At 38.3% G+C, this 21,051-nt stretch overlaps 1 protein-coding gene across 8 annotated transcripts in view; it reads right to left on the bottom strand.

Moving 5' to 3' along the window:
- CRYZL1 (crystallin zeta like 1) overlaps positions 1 to 21,051 on the bottom strand; it is a 34,668-nt gene that overhangs the window by 12,068 nt on the left and 1,549 nt on the right. For 7 of the 8 annotated variants that reach the window (XM_027101001.1, XM_027101018.1, XM_027101032.1 and 4 more), the window contains 5 exons: positions 13,283 to 13,354; positions 11,567 to 11,644; positions 9,217 to 9,289; positions 6,147 to 6,191; positions 4,625 to 4,693 (listed from right to left, as the gene is read on the bottom strand). In XM_027101001.1, coding sequence (XP_026956802.1) covers positions 4,625 to 4,693; positions 6,147 to 6,191; positions 9,217 to 9,289; positions 11,567 to 11,644; positions 13,283 to 13,354 — 337 coding nt within the window. The remainder of the gene's footprint in view (positions 1 to 4,624; positions 4,694 to 6,146; positions 6,192 to 9,216; positions 9,290 to 11,566; positions 11,645 to 13,282; positions 13,355 to 21,051) is intronic. The other variant, XM_027100991.1, reaches the window with a different exon arrangement.

The raw sequence follows: 21,051 nt of genomic DNA, 5'->3' as shown, positions 1-21,051 counted from the left end.
GTAGGTCTCTGTTGATCATCTACTTTGTATGTATCAACAGTAGTGTGTATATGTTAATCCGAAACTCCCAGTTTATCTCCCCCCCAAATTTCCTCTTTCGTAACCAGAAGTTTGTTTTCTAAGCCTGTGAGTCTGCTTCTGTTTTGTAAATAAGCTCATTTGTATCATTTTTTTAGATTCCACATATAAGTCACATCATATGATATTTGTCTTTCTCTGTCTGACTGACTTCACTTAGTATGATTATCTCTACGTCCATCCATGTTACTGCAAATGGCATTATTTCCTTCTTTTTTATGGCTGAGTAATATTCCACTGTATATATGTATCACACCTTCTTTATCCATTCCTCTGTTGATGGACATTTAGGTTGCTTCCATGTCTTGGCTATTGTAAATAGTGCTTCAATGAACATTGGGGTGCATGTATCTTTTTGAATTATGGTTTTCTCCAGATTATGCCCAGGAGTGGGATTGCTAGATCATATGGTATTTCTATTTTTAGTTTTTAAGGAACCTCCATATTGTTCTCCATACTGGTTGTACCAATTTACATTCCCACCAACAGTGTAGGAGGATTCCCTTTTCTCCACACCCTCTCCAGCATTTATTATTTGTAGACTTTCTGATGATGGCCATTCTGACTGGTGTGAGGTGATACCTCATTGTAGTTTTGATTTGCAGTTCTCTAATAGTTAGCCATGTTGAACATACTTTCATGTGCTTTTTGGCTATCTGTATGTCTTCTTTGGAGAAATGTCTATTTAGATCTTCTGCCCATTTTTTGATTGGGTTGTTTTTTTGACATTGAGCTGCATGAGCTGTTTGTATGAAAAATAAAATCAGAATGGCTTGAGAACTGAAAGCACAAAAGATCTGGAAGAATTACTCAACTTTTTACCTTTGTCCTCAACATTTTGAAACAAGATTAATAAGACATCTTTTGGGAGTTGTTTGGAGCCTGGTTCTTTGGTTTGGTAAAAGAACTGACTTACTAGAAGGTGACTGAGTTGTGAGCTTTTATTTTAAAAAATCATCAAATAATTAACAGGAACTAAAATAGAGTCATGAACTAAATTATTCCAGGAACTAAATTATAATTATAACAGGAACTAAATTATTTCTCCCTGCAAATCTTCAGGGGACATACTGAAATTATTTTCTCTTTCATAGAATGTTAGAGCTACAGCAGAGATTAGAGGTTATCTAGTTTGGCATGCTTGTTTAAAGACAAAGTAAAATGTGCCCGGGTCTTGCCTAAAGGTCACACAGTTAGCGGTCATTCTTCTTTTTTTTAATTTGAAGTATAGTTGATTTACAATGTTTCAGGTGTTAGTGGCCATTCTTAAAGTACTTCTTTTAAGGAAACATTTTGTTGTGTTTCCCTTCTAAAGGAATATCTATCAATAGAATTGCTTTCTCTGTATATGTTGGTGGATTTTGGGACTATAATCCTCCTGATTTGTAGGAAAATAAAAGGTCACTTGTGTGGTTCTCTTGTCTTAGATTAAGTTTTATAGCTAGAAAATTTTGATGTTCCAGTTTGCTGTTCTTCTTCTGGTCCATCTTATAATCCTCCAGTGTTCAGCAATGCTTAAGGAAATGCACCTTTTTTATTCTTGGTTTGTTTTTTCAACAGTTAACTTTCTATAACAATTTAATTTAGCTTACTTTATCAAAACTCAAGCCTAGGAATCCAAACTAAAGGTTTTAGTTGACTCCATATTTACAAGGTTCTCAAAAGAACAGGGACAATAAGGGCCCAAGGGGGACTTCCCTGGTGGTCCAACTGGTTAAGAATCTGCCTTCCAACACAGGGGACGCAGGTTCAATCCCTGGTCGAGGAACTAAGATCCCACATGCCGCGGGGCAACTAAGCCCGAACGCCGCAACAACTGAGCCCGCATGCCACAACTAGAGAGAAGCCCACACGCCACAACTAGAGAGGAGTCTGCGCAATGCAACAAAAGATCCCACAAGCCACAACTAAGACCTGATGCAGCCAAAAATAAATAAATAAATAAATATTTTTAAAAAAAGGGCCCAAGGAAATTCTGGGATTAAAAATAGTAGAGCTTCCCATAAAAGAGACAGCAGCCGTCCTCAATTTTCAAACTGCATTATATCAAAATAGTCATGGATCAGAGACTTTCACTGCACGGTATTTGGAAGTGAGATTTATCTTTGAAAGGAAGACACATAGTTGGCTCCATATGTAGGCTTAATATATACATAAATAAGTACAGGCCTCAGACTTCTGGAAAACTGTCTTTTAAAGTTAATTTTTAAGGGACTTACCTGGTGGCAGAGTGGTTAGGAATCCGCCTGCCAATGCAGGGGACACGGGTTTGAGCCCTGGTCCGGGAAGATCCCACATGCTGCAGAGCAACTAAGCCCGTACACCACAACTACTGAGCCTGCGCTCTAGAGCCCGCGAGCCACAACTACTGAGCCTGCGCGCCACAACTACTGAAGCCTGTATGCCTAGAGCCCGTGTTCCGCAACAAGAGAAGCCACCGCAATGAGAAGCCTGTGCACCGAAACAAAGAGTAGCCTCCTCTCGCCCCAACTAGAGAAAGCCTGCGCGCAGCAATGAAGACCCAACGCATCCAATAAATAAATGAATGAATGAATAAAATTTAATAAAAAATTAATTTTTTTTTTTTTGCAGTACGCGGGCCTCTCACTGTTATGGCATCTCCCGTTGCGGAGCACAGGCTCCGGACGCGCAGGCTCAGTGGCCATGGCTCACGGGTCCAGCCGCTCCGTGGCATGTGGGATCTTCCCGGACCGGGGCACGAACGCGTGTTCCCTGCATCGGCAGGCGGACTCTCAACCACTGCACCACCAGGGAAGCCCAAAAATTAATTTTTAATAAAACAAGATGGTATTACTTGGAAATTTTAGACATAGTAAATGTCATTAATTTAAATATAAATTACTTAACAATTTATAATTTCAAAAATGAAATGCCAAAGATTTCCTACCCTAGTTCAAGTTACTATATAGACTCAAATTTACTATTTTTAATAGTCCAAAATCCAAATTGGCCCATATGGTCTGATTAGCATTTGTATCATTCAAGAAAGCACTTAGGAAAAATTTTAATAAAATAGTTCAAGAACACAAAAGAATGTATAATAACCTATAGATAAGATATGAAAAACAACATGAATCCCAACATAAGGAATAGCCGACTGGCAGTACCACTGTAGTCCCGTGGATCTACTCTGATCACATCCTCTTGCCTTGCCCACAAAGGTAACTTCCACATGACTTTTCATCCCTACCTGTTCCTTATATCCTTAAATAACACATGCTTAATTAAACTTTGTATGTTTTTGAACTTCATAGAAATGAAATGGTATCACACTGTTCGTATCCTTCTGCAACTTGCTTTTTTCACTCAGCACAGTTTGTGAGGTTCATCTGTCTTGATATGTTTGACTGTTATTTATTCATTTTCACTGATGAGTTAATTAGAAATATCTTGAGTTATCCATTTTCCCAGGAAGAACATTTGGCTGTTTCTCTTTTTATTCCACAATTACAAACCATGCTACTATGAACTCTTGTGCATGTGCTACTGGTACACATCAAGCTTCTCTGGTGTATGAAAGTACCAGTGGAATTACTAGGTCTGAGGTGTTAATACATCATTAATTAGATCATGCTAAGTTATTTTCTAATGCATTTGTACTAATTTACACTCCCAGTGCATAAAAGGTTCTACTGCCCCACATCCTTGCCAACACTTAGGATGGTCAAACTTTATAACTGTCATTCTCATGGATGCATAATGGTATCTCTAAATGGTTTTTTTTTGTTTGTTTGTTTTGTTTTTTTTTTGCGGTATGCGGGCCTCTCACTGTTGTGGCCTCTCCCGCTGCGGAGTACAGGCTCTGGACGCGCAGGCCCAGCGGCCATGGCTCACGGGCCCAGCCGCTCCGCGGCACGTGGGATCCTCCCAGACCGGGGCACGAACCCGTGTCCCCTGCATCGGCAGGCGGACTCTCAACCACTGCGCCACCAGGGAAGCCCTCTAAATGGTTTTAATTTGCTTTCCCCTGATTACTAAGGAGATGCAGCATCTTTTCACTATGGTTTCATGAAGAGTGTCTGTGTTTATACATTTATTCATTTAAATTTAAATATTTAAGAAGTAAATTACTGTAGAAAATTTTTAAATTAACATTTAAGTTACATTGAATACTGGTCAAAAGATATTATCAACAGAAACAAGAATAAGTGTTTTTGAGTCTTTCCTGACTCAGACTCTACATGTATTGTCTAGATTTTATACATTTAAAAATTTCAATTAATAACCAAGAATAAGAAGTAAAAAATTCTGGTTACTGATATAATTTCAGAGCCAAGGAAGAAATGGCTTTTCAAACCTCTTACCATGAGCAGTGTAAGAGAAACTTAAAGGTCTAAATACTGTTTAGCTTGAAAATGAATTTTATGGATACAAAATATAAGCTAGAAGTAGTCATATGTCCACCCAATAGTTATTTCCTAGGTACACTCACAGCAGATAAAAATAAATCATACTGTTACTAAAAGCCACACACATCTGTGAAATAAGGCTTACGTGAGTTCCAAAACACTGGACTACCACATACCCAAGTAATGTTCATGTACTCGAACAGCTTCACAAAGTCCAGGGTCTTCAGAATCCAAGGGTAAAATTCCTGAAAATTAAAACGAGAAACTTTAGGGGCACAATCCAAAAATGAATTCACTCCTAATGAGATGCCAGTAAGCATTAGTCTAAATTTTCCTCAGTGGGATTTTTAGGAAGGTTCCAGTACTAGTGTGGAGAAGGGAGAGATTTCAGAACTAAGGAAGGGAAGTAGATAGTTTATTTTCTGATACGAACACTATAATACCTGTACTACCTCTTTCTTTTTCTTCCTCTTCTCTCACCTCTGAATGATGATAAAGACGATGGCTGATGTACAGAACAAAGTCAGAGTCCTGGGGGCATCTGTGCTCCTCATTAAACTTGTCCCTGATTCACGGCTCCCTTCCCAGAGTTTGGTTCTATAGGATAGTGAGGTATGCTTCCAGTAAAATCCCATTTTCCCCTGAGCTAATCTGATTTTATTTTTGGTGTCTTACAAAAAGGATCTTGTTCTTTTTGTTTTTTGTTTTGCGGTACGTGGGCCTCTCACTGTTGTGGCCTCTCCCATCGCGGAGCACAGGCTCCGGACGCGCAGGCTCAGCGGCCATGGCTCACGGGTCCAGCCGCTCCGCGGCATGTGGGATCTCCCCGGACCGGGGCACAAACCCGTGTCCCCGGCATCGGCAGGCGGACTCTCAACCACTGCGCCACCAGGGAAGCCCCAGGATCTTGAATAATACAATGTCACTGACTTCTTGGGCAGATAATAAAGATAAGATAGAAATAATAAATTCTCAAAGAAAATACCCAAGTCAAAGGCAATTGTGTTAAAAGCTGATGAAAACTTTCCTATAAATTTATTCTTAACAGCTTCAAGCATGCTGTAAAGCTATACATTTTCTAAGTCTATATGAATATTTTCCTATGAATATTTTCTACAGAGAATTGGCAATTTCAAAGACTACTACTAAATGCATACTTTATATTTGTATGAATGTCTAGGACACAAGTATAAATGTATATTTTTGCAAAATGGTATTAACTATGGATTAAAAAAGAAAACCAATAAATTAAATGTCTCCAGTCAATTTTTAGTTTTACGAGGGTGGTAAGGGAGCAGCTCTGTACAATTCAAGTCGGATGTGGAGAGAAGAGCTTCTATGTAGCCAAGTCAGTCAGTAGTCTTCAAGCAGGTGGACTGTGACTTTTCTTTTCTCTGGAGTCTTCAGTCTAACTATAGACCGGGGTCCTGCCAGTGAAGGGCTGCACCAGGGACAGTAACAACTATGGTCATCTTTCTATCGTATCTACAAATATTGAAAAGTTTTAAATGTTCTGCTATTGTGATCAAACTCCCAATTCTCTTCATCAATGGATATTTGAGAGTAAATTCCAAAACTTAGGTAAGTACTTGTATATGAAGAAAGGTCACACTAAGCATCAGCAATTGTATAGAAAAAAAGAAAAAGAAACAACAGTAAGACAGACGACTTGAAATAGGACTAGGACCTATAACTTACCAGCTACTTCATCACCTGGTTGAAAGAATGATACCTTGCTTCCAACTAAAGAGTGGAGAAAATTAATAATCATTATTTTGAGGTTATTAAATATAACTGAACAATTAAAATGAATTTTAAAAGCCATGGATTAATAAAAAGTCACTAACTCAGAGAAAAAGTTCAGAACTTCTAGGACATTTTGATAGTCTGTAAGGACAGTAGGAAAGAACATATCAAATCTGAATTTTCTCCAATATCTGGGCCATGTGGTTGTTGACACCGTGGAGCAGGATATCTCTCTGTTCAGCTAAGGATGAAGGAATAAAGGAAAATAATCCACTCCACAGCTCTTATGATGATGACATTGGATACACTGGGTTCCACCCCTCCTGAGGCTCGTCCAATCTGTCATTGTTTGAGTTGTAAAATCTCTGACGCACAGTGGGAATTCTGGTTAGAATCACATATAAACTACTTTGATTTGGGATTATGGAAATAAGTTAGAATGGTGCCAAGAAATTTTGGGGACTATACAGAAGTGATGGTTCCGTTTTCTCTTTGTGTGTAGAGAAAAGTCCTATACCATCAGTCAATTCTTTAGAATATTTTTGTTCAAATAGTTACAAAAGGAAATGGGAGGAAAAATCCCAAACCTCCATGAAGGCCTACTTGTGCCCAGCATTTTACCATGTTATCACATTTAATCTTCATGGCATACCCATTAAGTACCTATTATTACTCCTATTTAACAGACAAGGAAACTGAGGTGCAGCAGTGAAGTAAGGTAGAGCCTGAAATCTGGAAGCGGCGCCTCAGGCTGGCTCTGTCTGCAAAAGGGCCCCAGTTTGCTGCTTCTTTGGATCTCTTCTGTGCCATTATCCCCCAATAATTTTGGCTTCTGTACTTTTCTTTTTCCCTCCTGCTGAGGATTCTTGTCTACCTGAAATCACCCTGATCCTTTTTTCTTGGCTTCCTTCGTACTCCTCTTAATTGTCCCTCAAACAGTGGCATTGCTAAGGGTTCCATGCTGTGTCTCCTTCACCTCAACTCTCTCCCTGGATGAACTCATTACCCTTCTATAGTTTCAAACACAACCTATAAGCTGAGAACTTTCGAATGTAACCAGAATCTTGTAAATCATTTCCTGCTTTTACCTGTTTTTAATTTCCCTGTTCCAGTCAATTAAGTTCTGCTGGCTTTACTATTTCTTGAATACATTCACTACGTCTGCCGCCACTGTCTAGGTTATGGACTTTGTCATTTTTTGTTTTTAATTAATTATTTATTTTTGGCTGCACTGGGTCTTCGTTGCTGCGTGCGGGCTTTCTCTAGTTGCGGCGAGGAGGGGCCACTACTCGTTGCGGTGCACGGGCTTCTCATTGCAATGGCTTCTCTTGTTGCGGAGCACAGGCTCTAGGCGCGCGGGCTTCAGTATTTGTGGCATGCGGGCTCTAGAGCGCAGGCTCAGCAGCTGTGGCTCATGGGCTTAATAGCTGTGGCTCAGTTGCTCTGTGACATGTGGGATCTTCCTGGACCAGGGCTCGAATCTGTGTCCTCTGCACTGGCAGGCGGATTCTTAACCACTGCGCCACCCGGAAGCCTCATGCCGTTTCTTGCCTGTTGGTCTACTACCCAAACAGTCCTCTTGCCTACAGCCTGGTTTGCTTCAAATCCACCCTTCTTATGGCCACTCTAATACTCTCTCTACAACCCAATCTGAGATAGGAGGCTCATCATGAGTCTGGCCCTTGCCTACCCTCTTGTCTCATGTTTTGGGGGGGAAGGAATCAGTGTTCCTATCATCATGAAAAGATTCTGTTCAATATCTTTTATTCTGTGATCTCTGAAGGAGAATTTTCTTGACACAGTGGTTTTTTTCCTGCCAAGCACCTTGCCTATGACTCATGCCCAGAACTTAATTTTGCTCTAGTAACACCGAACTCCATAATTCTTACATACATCACGTTATTACCTGCTTCTGCGTCTTTGCTCATGCTATCTTCTCTGCTGAGCGTGATTCTTGGAGAAGAATTCTCCTCCTGCCCACCCCTTACTGTCTGGCTAACTTACTCCAAGAAGCCTTTACTGTTTCTGCTGGCTGGTTGGGCACCTCTCCTTGGAGCTTTCAGAATGAATCTGCCTATACGTGTTTGTCTGCCTCTCCCCTAGACTGTGAACTCTTGGAGGGCAGGGACTGTCTTATTTATCTTCACATTCCAAGCACTTTGCAAGTGCTCATTAAATGATGAATAAATAAATAAATGAATGAATGAATAATTGATCATCTTCTGGCTATTATAATTCTTATTTTTATTTTCGTACAATCCAAGCAGAAGAAAGGAGAGGAAATAAAATTATGATTTAGTTATGTTAGAAGATTACATTAAGAGTATCAGATGTATTATAGATTAAATTTACAGGTGAAATTCAAATAGTCTAACCCACGTGATAATGCTCATTCATCCACTCACATATGCAAGAAGAGCAACCATAAACTGATTGATCATGAACTATTAGCAGAAAATATGAACACTACGTTTACTCAGAAATTATTTCAAGTACTTAGGCTTACTGTTCTGCATGTTAAGACCATTATTTACTAAAATTTTTCTTTATTTAAGGCAATCATAAAATATTACTGGTTATTTCTCCCCAGAACCAATTTCAGATGAGCAAACTGTTTACCTTTTAAATACTCCATTTTAGGCATACTTTAAAAATTTAATGTGAACGTAGTTACTGACCATTATATAAATTTTGGCCCAAAGCCAACTTACACAAGTAATTTATGCTGGTCTGCAAATACCGTAAAAAGGACAATACTGGTCATTCTATTCAATGTGATTACTCATGGATTTAAATACATAATCTCTAAATATTTACTAAACTGTAATAAGCTCTTCAATTATAAAATACCAATATTGTTCTAGTTTTCTTTTTAATTAAAAAAAGGGAAAACACTTCTGCATAATTAACTTTTGTATTTGAAGAAGTGTGTATAATTTTATGTGTCAGTAAACCAATTAGCTACCATTTAATTTCTTTTACCTTAGAAAAGGAATACAGATACTTATATCTGTAAACTTACCATCTAACACAATTCCAGCAACTTCTCTCCCAACAGGAAAGAAATCCTTCTCCATCTTCATTTCTGTTAGAAGCTAAATAATGACAAAGGCTTGAATTTATTGTCAAGAATAAATCCGAACCTCTTTTCATACATGAGGAAAGCAGGAGCAAAAACCAAACCACATAAAAAGCAAATATGACTCCATTTTTGGCATCAAGACAAAAAGCAAGTAACTTCACAAAACAGGTTCCTCTATAGAGTAGGAAACCAAGTTTGCTGAGGAATTAGTGGACATTAGGGCTTAGGTATGAGTATTACCATTCAAACCACCATCAACATACTTTAACATCTTTATTCTGCCAAATATGAAGGGAAATTATAGCCAGAACAATTCTCAGTTGGCTAAACACTTTGTACCAGTCACCTCATTTGGGTGGGGTGGGTTTGAGTGTTTCTCACAAGCCTTGGGTTAGGGAGTAGGTGAGAAGTCGTGATGGATATACACAGGGCAACTGCGACATAATCTCAGGCTGGAGTTTCTTCTTTTAAAGGATAAATTATTTATTTATTTTTCATTTGTTTATTTAATTTATTTATTTTTGGCTGCACTGGGTCTTTGTTGGTATGCGCAGGCTTTCTCTAGTTGTGGCGAGTGGGGGCTACTCTTCACTGCGGTGTGCGGGCTTCTCATTGCGATGTCTTCTCTTGTTGTGGAGCCACGGGCTCTAGGCGCACAGGCTTCAGTAGTTGTGGCACTTGGGCTCAGTAGTTGTGGCACACGGGCTCTAGAGCGCAGGCTCAGTAGTTGTGGCGCACGGGCTTAGTTGCTCTGCGGCATGTGGGATCTTCCTGGACCAGGGATCGAACCCGTGTCCCCTGCACTGGTGGGAGGATTCTTAACCACTGACTACCAGGGAAGTCCAAATTATTTATTTTTGAGAGATTAGTATGTTGTTAGATTCTGACCACATTCAGCATTTGATTTTTAAAGTGACAAGAGTGTACATAGATAAGCCTGTAGTTTAAGCTCCTTTTATACTTTTCTAAAAGTATAAAAGTTACTATACTTTTATAATAATACTAGAGATGCTGAACATATTTGTAGATATGTTAGTATTTTAGGAACAGTAAGTAAAAAGAAATTGAAATAATTTTCTTGTATATTTCCCTTATTTTTCAATTCTTTGATCTCCTATACATACTTCATTGCCAGAAAAGTCTCTTTCTCAATGTGGAACTTTACCCTTTTCCTAAGATGTTCACATAACATTCTTACAGAAATACTCGGTGTTTTACAGTGTTTATTTTTTATGCAGAGCTAAAATCATGGTTATGGCAATTGCACCCTGTTCTCCTTCACTTACCATAAGCATCTTCTCACATTCCTACAGTTTCCATAATCATTATGATTAATAGTTGTAAAATCAAATTTATTTCACTGTAATTTACCATTTCTTTCTGTTAGACATGGAGATAATTTCCTAGACCAGCATTTGAATGGATTTTTTGTAGTTTTATAAAGAACATCTTGGAAGGGCTGAACACAGATCTCTCCAGATAAGGAACAGTAGATTATTCCCAGTGAAAGGACTTCAGGGCATCTCACTAATTCACTTCTCAAGTCATGCTCATGTTACAGAATTGCCCAGTGGAAGCCTATACCTTTGTTCTGTAGTTTCTCTAAATGTGACTTTACTGAAGAAAACTTTTAGATCCCTAGAAGTTATGCTGACATTATAAGCCAATAAGTTAAGGGTCCAATAAAACTATAGTATTCCTCTTTATAAAACTGAGTAAACGGGCCTGCTCTATTTATCATGGCACATTTAACCATACTTTATTTATTTACCATTTGAAGACTTTCCATGTACTTCGTGGTCAATAATGGAAGATTACTGTGGGGTGGTGTGAGGTGGTGTATGAGAGAGAGAGACAAAGAGAAATGACAAGAAGAATATGAACCCTATCAAGACATTGACTAGAAATATCTACAGACTAGAGACTTAATAAATTAATTTTAGGTTTCTAGTTTCTATTTTTACTATATTTAAACAGTCACTTCTTCCTTGATTATAGGCCTTAGTAATTATAAATTCTCAGCTTTTCACAATGTAAAGGAGTTTATAAAATATTTTCATATAATAATATAAAATGCATGACTTCAATTAGGCTAATAATTTACCTTAATATAGAAATACATAAATGAACATTTAATTTTTTCCTAGCTGTTCTATTCTTCTAAGAATGATAATTTCTTCATACTCAGAAGTCCGTTGTTATTATTATAATTTTTGTACACTAAATATATTGTGAAACTCTCATTTGACTTTTGGCCAAAATAAAAGCACCAATACCTTTGTATTTATACCTTTGTATTTATCTGGCTCAGAGCACAAGCTTTAACTTGAAGCTTCACATAGTTATCCTCTGTAACAGGAAGATTTTCCTAGAACCAAATAATAAAATAATTACACATTCCTTTGAGAATATGCCTTCGTGTCACAAAAATTTTCACACATAATCGAACAAAATCAAACAGACTCCAAATCTTACACCTAACTTAACTGGAAAAGGAACAAGCAATTATCCTATAGCATATAATACAAAAGAATATAGGGAATTTGGGGGTAAAAATTTTAAAAAGCCTTAGTTAGGGTACATATTTTGAAAAGGTACTTAAGATACTGACAGGGATATATGTGTAGGCAATGAACACAGGATAACGAAGTAGAGCAACAAATACTGTACCTCATTTTAATTTAAATAATCTCAAAGCATCAAACCTTCATGCAGGGATAGCCTTAAACACATACACATAATATATACAGTGTACTGATTATGGAATTTTCTTAATGCTATAAATAAAGTTCGTTAGTGTCATTTATTAATCTCTGCCTTATTTAACATCTTTTTGGACATTTCAGCATGCCCCATGGCACTCTGGGGTCAAAATACAAATTTAATAGAACTTAATTATTCCTCATATTGCACAGCTAGATATAACTTCAAAGGCAAAGATATTTCAGACTCAGGTACTCAATGTCATCCACCAATGACATCAATAATTAAAATGCTTTCTTCAACCCCTGATATGCCCATTATTAGATCAAAAGTTGGCTAGAACAGCTACTTGCACAGTGCCTCCTGTGTTCTATCAAAGGGATCACTGTGTTTAATTTGATATGAACACAATACTCTGGGCTATCCCTTTTTAAAACTCAGATTTGATAATTGGTGATAACACGAATATATTCAACAATATCGATGAATTTGTGGATTTTACTCATGATTGTGTGAACCTGGTGATGATTGCTCCTGAGAGCCAATCAAAACTCTTAGACCTTTCATCCTGACCCAATGGTAGAAACCAAGCTGTCTGAGGTTTAGAGTCCTAACTTAAATGATTTTGGAGCTGTAGAAAGATAACACAGGAAAACTGGACTGTGTTCATGAGCTGGAAATTTTTATTACTACTATGAAATATACAGGCACTATGAAATACATATAGCACTTAGTTTTCATCCCTAAATTTACAGTGCGATAATGACTCTGGCCTGCCACAAACCTTTCAATCACCAATGTATGAAAATTCTACTATCTATGCTTAAAGTGGTAAAAAACTGGAAACCATTTAAGGCTTAGTGAATGAGGTAACTTCGCACAGCTCAGAAGTTAGTGTGAAAAACAATGCTTTTCCACCTCTTTCATTTCCCAATATGAGAGAAAGTATTTTCTCAAATATGCCTACAATCTGAAAACTCACTTTACTGTGGTCTTCAGAATAAACTGGGTTAATTTCGCAACACATAAGACTACTGAAGTTGTTCTGTTTTCCTAATATCTTTTATGCCACCACCCTGAGGAACTAAAAACTCTTTTGTAGCAACTCTTTTAAAAAATATAGTTATACCACAATATGGACCACTGTTTTCACATAAGATTAATTTATAGGGTTTCACTTAAGTAATTTTCACTCATTTAGTTCAACTCAAAATAATTTGTAATAGGCCATTTAAAACTGGGTCTGTCACATATGGAAAATACACTATCTTGTTTCATTTAATGATTAAACAATTTTTCTTACCCTTTCTTGGAACACAAATGTTATTTCTTCACTTGTAGAACTCTGTTGAAAATATAAGCCTTTCATAGTCACCTAAAAACAAAAAAAAGAAAAAATATACATGAAATAAACTAATCAACAAAACGTCTTCCAGATCAAATGAAAGTAAAAATTGAAAAATAGTGCTGGCAAAGGATAAAATGACAACTCTAAGTGTTGTCTTCAAACGAATTCAGGTAATAGTTCTTGAAAGCAATCAAACAAGATAGTATGCAACAATCTCTGGTACGCATTTGAGAATGGGCTTATAGTTCAGCCTTTCACACAAAGGTGAGCATGTGCTTAACTTCACTTTACTGTTCAATAAAAAGTTTGAGATGTACTTGAAAAAATAAAAAAAGCCTTATGCAGGCCAGAGGGCTCAATTTTAATAACCAAAGGTGTCAACGAAAGGGCTTTCAAAGTCTTAAAGAAGACCATTAAAAAAGGAAAAAGTGGACAATCAAGACACTCATTGAAACTGTACCCCTAATTCCCCTGTATCAGTTTATAAGCCATTTAATGGAAGTATTTAAACCTGTATTCTGCAGACTTCTTGAAGCACCTCTAAGGATTCACAGCCGTTTCTTTAATGTTCATAGTAATTGTATAACAAGACTATTTTTTAAATGTAAATTTTATAGAAGTACTGTATAAAATACACATAGAAGGGCTTCCCTGGCAGTCCAGTGGTTAAGACTCCGTGCTTCCAATGCAGGGGGTGCAGGTTCGATCCCTGGTCAGGGAACTAAGATCCCATATGCTGCGTGGTGCCGCCAAAAACCCAAACAAACAAGCAAAGGAAAACTTACCAAAAAAAAATTAACTAAAAAAAATACACATAGAAAAGTTCACAGATCCTAAGTGTACAGCTTGCTGAATTTTACAAAGTGTATGTGGCCTTGTCATAGCAGGAAACACATCACTAGAACTCCAGAAGCTCCCTGGTTCCCCTTCTAGTCACTACTTTCCCCTCCTAAGGACACTCAATATCCGAGTTTTAAGAGCAGGTTAGTTTTGTCTGTTTTTTACTTTATATAAATGAAATCATGCTCCTTTATGTTTAGTTTCTTTCTCTCAGTGTTATGAATTTCACTCATGCTGTTGCCTGTAGTTGTATTTATTTCATTCATTCTCTTTGTTATCTGGTATTCCATTCACACCATTGTTATATGGTATGAATAAATTACTATTATCCATTCCACTAAAGATAGACATTTGACTGTTTCCAGTTAAGGCTTTTACAAATTATCCTGCTAAGAACATTCTTGTACATATTTTTTGGTGAAAGTAGTATAGTATTATTGAATTTATTTTACGGATGAGCAAACTGAGACTTACAGAGGCTAAGGCACATACCTGGGGTCTCAGAGCACCCGCTGGGCTACAGCTGAGACAAATCAGGTGCTAACAACTCCAAAGTCATTTTTCTTAACCATTATATTTAATGGTTTTCTATTGAGCTGCTAACGTTAGATGTATCACTTAAAACTAGAATCCTATCTCCTATAGTTTAGGATTGATAATTAAGTGCTTGTTGACAGAACTAGCAACCCAACTTGTAAGGCTCACTGAAAAATGAAAATGTGAGGAAACTTGTCCAGAAATTATTAAAATTTCAAGATGGTGACAGCCAAGCATTTAAACCAAGCCTGAGTCCCTTCTGAGTGTGAGGTCCATTGTGACTGCATAGGTCCCGTGCTCATGAAGCCGGCCCTGAAAGCAGAATCTTAGTGGATCTAATGGAGCTGTATAGTGGATTTTTACTGAGCAGTTCAGTAATGGTTGCTTTCTAGAAGGTAATAATCAAATGCTGGAACTAAGAGAAATGAGTACACATTCCAGACATTTATAGAAATTATGTATGTAGCATCTATCAACAAAGTACATAAAGAAAAGAAGAGCCAGGTAGGAAGATTAAATTAAGTCTAGCCCTCTGGTTAGAGAAGCCCTCTGGGGTGGGTGTGTGCGTGTGTACATACATCAATATGTTTGCTGGGGTGGAGGGGAGAGGGAAAGAACCTAAGCACAGAACAGAGGCTATGCATTCCCTTTTATAGAAATCTAAGCTCTTCTGCCTAGTTGTCAAGGCTGTCTAGATGCATACCCACTGTCCCTAGTCTACCTTACTCCGCCCATTTTTCCAACACATACCCTGTCTGATCTAGTCAGCATGACTTCACACCATATGGCCACCGCTGTCTCAGGGCTCCAAGGCACTGCCTGCTCTCTGAGACTGCACAGTACTTACGCTATAGATTCTGTGAAGTAAGTAAAGCTCAAGTCCTACTCCCTATCTGAAATCACCTCCCAGTGACTTGCAATCTACCCCATCTGTCCCACGCTTCTAGATTTCATTGTTACATACTCACAAACAAAGCCTTGCTTTATTCACTCACTAACTAGTGGGTTTTCCCAGCTATTGCTTCAAAGAATCAATATTCCTTATTACGAAGTAAATAAACCTCTGCTCCTACTCAGTCTGGAGCTACTGGAGTTGCCTTTTTGAGAAATGAAATAATTACACATCAACACCTCGATTTCAAAGTGTCTCCCTTTGTAATTCTGGAAGCCACTGTCTTCCCTGCCCATTGCATCTGAGAACATACGGCATGTCTCCCAGATCAGCAGTCACGTGGATCTCATACTGTATGCACCTCCAGTTTCAAAGACCCTGGAAGCTGTTTGTGTGAACCCCTAGTGTCCCTTAAGACAACTGTTATATACATAATACTGCCAGTATTTTTGGTCTGATCATCCTAAATAGTTCCTCCAAATTAGATTACAATCAATCTGGCTGGTAGAAAAAAGTAATGTTTAGTTGGTCCAATGAGGAAACATGTGGGAGCAAAAAAACCCCTCAAAGTTACAAAGTGAAGAAAGAGAAGTGTTTTTACAAAAGTGGCCAGAAGAAAATTGAGGAACTATTACTTGTTTTGCAACCCCAAAAATGAGTACTAAGCTCTTTTTTTTAAAAAAAATAATTAATTTATTTATTTAGGCTGCGTTGGGTCTTCGTTGCTGCACAAGGGCTTTCTCTAGTTGCAGCGAGTGGGGTTACTCTTCGTTGCGGTGCATGGGCTTCTCATTGCGGTGGCTTCTCTTGTTGCAGAGCATGTGCTCTAGAAGCACAGGCTTCAGTAGCTGTGGCAGGCGGGCTCAGCAACTGTGGCTCTCAGGCTCTAGAGGACAGGCTCAGTAGTTGTGGCGCACGGGCTTAGTTGCTCTGCGGCATGTGGGATCTTCCCAGACCAGGGCTCAAACCCGTGTCTCCTGCACTGGCAGGTGGATTCTTAACCACTGCGCCACCAGGGAAGTCCCAACACTAAGTTCTTAACAGGGAGAAAATGGTAGAATGGATGATATTCAAGTCCCACTAAGTTTCTTAGGCACTGGTCCAGATTAAATGGAACACTTAGTCCACTATTTAACAAAATTTTTATTGAATGTAAAGATATTTGCATACAGAAAATAAAATAACTGAACACCTCATAAAATAAAAGTATAAATTAAATGTATATTATTTATCATGCCATTTCCAAGGATGAATGTTATGCAACCTCAAAATTATATATTCTACTGTAAGCTTTCCTTTATCAAAGAAGAGCTACGGGGCCTCCCTGGTGGTGCAGTGGTTGAGAGTCCACCTGCCGATGCAGGGCACACGGGTTCGTGCCCCGGTCTGGGAACATCTCACATGCTGTGGAGCGGCTGGGCCCGTGAGCCATGACCGTTGAGCCGGCGTGTCCGGAGCCTGTGCTCCGCAACGGGAGAGGCCACAACAGTGACAGGCCCGCGTACCGCAAAAAAAAAAAAAAAAAAAAGGTACTACGTAAAACTTTTAAATAAAAATAAATCTGTTTAAAAATATAGGCTGATGTAAAAAGCCCTATAAAAAGCATAAAGATTTTAAAGTTTTCCAGGTACATCTGATTTTAAATATATTTGACATAAGTCAACAAATTGAAGATTATGGTTGTAATACTTTAAATTTTTATAATGGTAACATATTAAAAATTTGGAGAAACAAACATTAAGACCTCTATTTTAAATAATTTTTGGTACAAAGCAGAATAAGGAATTTGCATAAATTAAACATTTACCATAAATAACACCAAGAAAGTAGTTAAAGAAAGTACTATCTTTTAAGGAATTTCTAAAAAAAAAACAATGGGAAGAAATTTCAAATGGTTTCATCTTAGTTATAACAACATGAACTCCACTTGCTGTTCCCCTGCTACACTATGCCCCAAGGAGCTCATCTATTAATAATTGTAAATAAAACCTCTACAGATCATTCCTTATCTACACTTTCAGACCAAAAGTGTTCTGAGTATCAGATCAACCTCAAAATCAATGGACATAAAACTAGACTCGTTTTTTTTCCCCCAAACAAGATTTTGCTGTACCAAACTTCAGTAATCGAGGACATTTTAGAATCTATCATAATTCCTTCCTCTGCATTAAGTTATCAACCATAAGGCTTCCTTTTCCTTTATAATGTCCTGGCTTACCTGCTCATTTTATTTGTTAGCACAAGCGATGGGCTAACACTGCAATGCCTCAGGCTTGCGCTATGGCCACAGGCTGCTGAATGGCTTTCTTTCTTTCCTTCATCCAATACACCTGTTACTCTACGAACAACTTAAGCCTGAAAGTCCAAACTCTTCTTATATGCTCAATTTTCCATTTCTCCTCAACACAAACTTTACAATTTGGTGGCCACTTCAGGTTCGGGATTCAGTTGTTTTTTTTTTGGTGGGGGGATATGCAGGCCTCTCACTGCTGTGGCCTCTCCCGTTGCGGAGCACAGGCTCCGGACGCGCAGGCTCAGCTGCCATGGCTCACGGGCCCAGCCGCTCCGTGGCATGTGGGATCTTCCTGGACCGGGGCACGAACCCGTGTTCCCTGCATCGGCAGGTGGACTCTCAACCACTGTGCCACCAGGGAAGCCTGGGATTCAGTTTTAATGCTTCTAACCCACCCTAATTTATATTTTAAGGAAAGCACAGATACACTGTCAAGCAGCTAGGCTGCCAAAAAAACCAGATGAAGTCAACTCTGAAATGTTGGCCCATCATGCTGGGCCTAGGGTACAGCATTATGACGCTAGCTGGATTGTTAGGGGTAAATCTTAAGTTATATTGAAGAGGTGACAATACTAAGTTTTAACAATGTTCTTACCCATCTGTGGGACTTTTCATACATATCTACATATCACAGAAAGAAGTATGTCAAACCATGTACCCATAAAACATATGGTCAGCATAATCCAAGTAACTAATGGAGGTTTGGTTCAAATACCATACTTTGCAGGTTGTGGAGGAGACTGGTAGTCCTAACTAGATAGGCCAGCTCTGCTTCTTAAAGAGGAAGGCATATCTCTACATCTTGCAGGCAACAGTCTCTAGAAATCCGTATATTTCAAGGACACTTTAGATAAGCAATGAATACATAGGTGTTTGGCTACACACTGTACTGTTCTCCTGGGTCTGTTACAAGATGGGCATGGGAGACACTGTGATAGTGGCTCATACCTAGCTAAACCTGGAAAGCATTTCTAGCTAATAACATGTATTATGAGAAATTTTTTTTTTTGCGGTACGCGGGCCTCTCACTGTTGTGGCCTCTCCCGCTGCGGAGCACAGGCTCCGGACGCGCAGGCTCAGCAGCCATGGCTCACGGGCCCAGCCGCTCCGCAGCATGTGGGATCCTCCCGGATCGGGGCACGAACCCGTGTCCCCCACATTGGCAGGCGGACTCTCAACCACTGCGCCATCAGGGAAGCCCCTATAAGAACTTTTTATTTCACATTTTAGGTATATGATTTAAAACTTAGGAAAATGCATGAAATTATAATGGTTCCTCTTACTAGATGGATTTAAACTAGAGGCTGGATACACATTTACAGTGGCATCATAAAGGAGATTCAAGCATCAGTTGAGGGGGTCGAGGGATGAGATGACCATAACAGTCTCTTCTAATTATGAGAATCTAGATTTATATGAACATTATCAAGACATACTCAATTGAATTTATACAAGTGACGCATAATCTTTACAACTCACACAACCTGAGATCTAAAGATAGGTGAAGAATTAGGAAAGGAAAAAAAGTTTTTTTGATATGGGCTTTAGGTGGACGCAACAACAAGAGGCATTTGATTGGATACGTCAAATTGTTGGCTATATATGCAACAAGTGGCTTCAGCAATGACCTCTTCCGAATCGCAAAAGAATTTCTGATTAATTCTCCTGCCTCTAAGAGAGCTTAACTATTGTTATTTGTTGATTTACAAAATACCTTTTCACTTAAGAATTCTTACTAGTAGGACCCCCTTGCTAGTACTGCTGGGAGGTGGGTAGTGGGTTGATTGGGGAAGTGGGATGGTTATTAATTGAAAGATTAGAAATTTTTGCTACAGTTTCTATTTGATGTAGGGCCATTTAATACAGTAAGATCTAGAACGACAGAAACTTAACTTTCATTTATATTTCTGAATTAGCATAATATTTTCCCATATTGTACTACTGGGGAACAGTGGAGCCAATGGTGGCATGAATGACAGTCATCCCTTCCTGCTGGCTTAATCATGTGACACTGGGACAATGAAGGTGATGAGGAAGACAAGCAATTGAGGGATCCTCCCTATATCTCTAATACATTCTCCCTCTTCTCCAACTGACTTAAGGGATGTTCTCCACAGATTAACATTATTGCAGTTTGTCAACACTTAGTTTTCTAAATCACTATAGGATTTTAAATCAATTCTTACTTCAGATGCAAAGTAGGACATGTAATTTTGATTAAATATTTACTAATAAATTCACAATCAAGGGAAAATAATACACAAGATGTCATCTTTATTATAATGTATAAAAAGAGAAGAAAATTATTTTGCAAAATACTACATTTTAGCATTATGTGGATATGTGTGTTTTTGCTTTTCTACTCATAAAACTGTCATTAGCTCAACGTATACTGTTTATTGGGTCTAGAAAAATCATAAATAAAGCTGTCTTTGAACTATTCTATGTGAAGTTCACAGGAGCAAGAAAACATTTTTATCAATTAAAAAAATATTTCACCAAAAACAACCCCCCAAAACACTGTGATTCCATAGTGAAACATTTTAAGAATTCCCAAGCCTTCCCTTTTTCCTCCTTCAAGGAGGTACACAAATGAACCAAGACACATTACTGTCCAGGGTATAGTACTGGTTCAGAGGCCTATATATTCCTTGAGGTTTTGTGCACTCTTCTTCAATCTAGAACTGTGATTTTGAATGCACAGCACAAAGAGTTGTAAAACTACCAAAATATTTCACTGCAACTGACAGGCAACTTTGCCTTGTATGGTGAACCTTCTCTTTCAAATCAGAATGTCTCATCCTCTGCCATCTAGAGCAGAGGCATCAATAAGTTGAAATTAGTGATAAAAGGTAATAATTAGACACTGCAGTGATTGATGGATACAGTTGAGAAGTCATAACTGACCCTACCCTGAATCCTGGCTTTCCTACTTATTCACTGTATGACTTGGGCTACGTAATTTTAACCCTCTGGGCATTAGATTCCATACCTATAAAACAGGAATAATAACAGTAGTTACCTCAAAGGGGTACTGTAAGGCTTAAAAAAATACATGCAAAGCCCTCAGTACAATACCTGGCACACAGTAAGTGCTCAATAAATGTTGACTGTTTTTATTATTATTTCTGTAAACTGAGCAGAGAACTTGTAAAATATCAA

The sequence above is a fragment of the Aethalodelphis obliquidens genome, unplaced genomic scaffold, assembly GCF_003676395.1.
Source record: "Aethalodelphis obliquidens isolate GAN/ISIS:26980383/991018 unplaced genomic scaffold, ASM367639v1 scaffold1, whole genome shotgun sequence".
NCBI classification, from domain to species: Eukaryota; Metazoa; Chordata; class Mammalia; order Artiodactyla; family Delphinidae; genus Aethalodelphis; species Aethalodelphis obliquidens.
The sequence above is the reverse complement of the archived record's forward strand: the minus strand, read 5'-3'. Positions and strand labels throughout refer to the sequence as shown.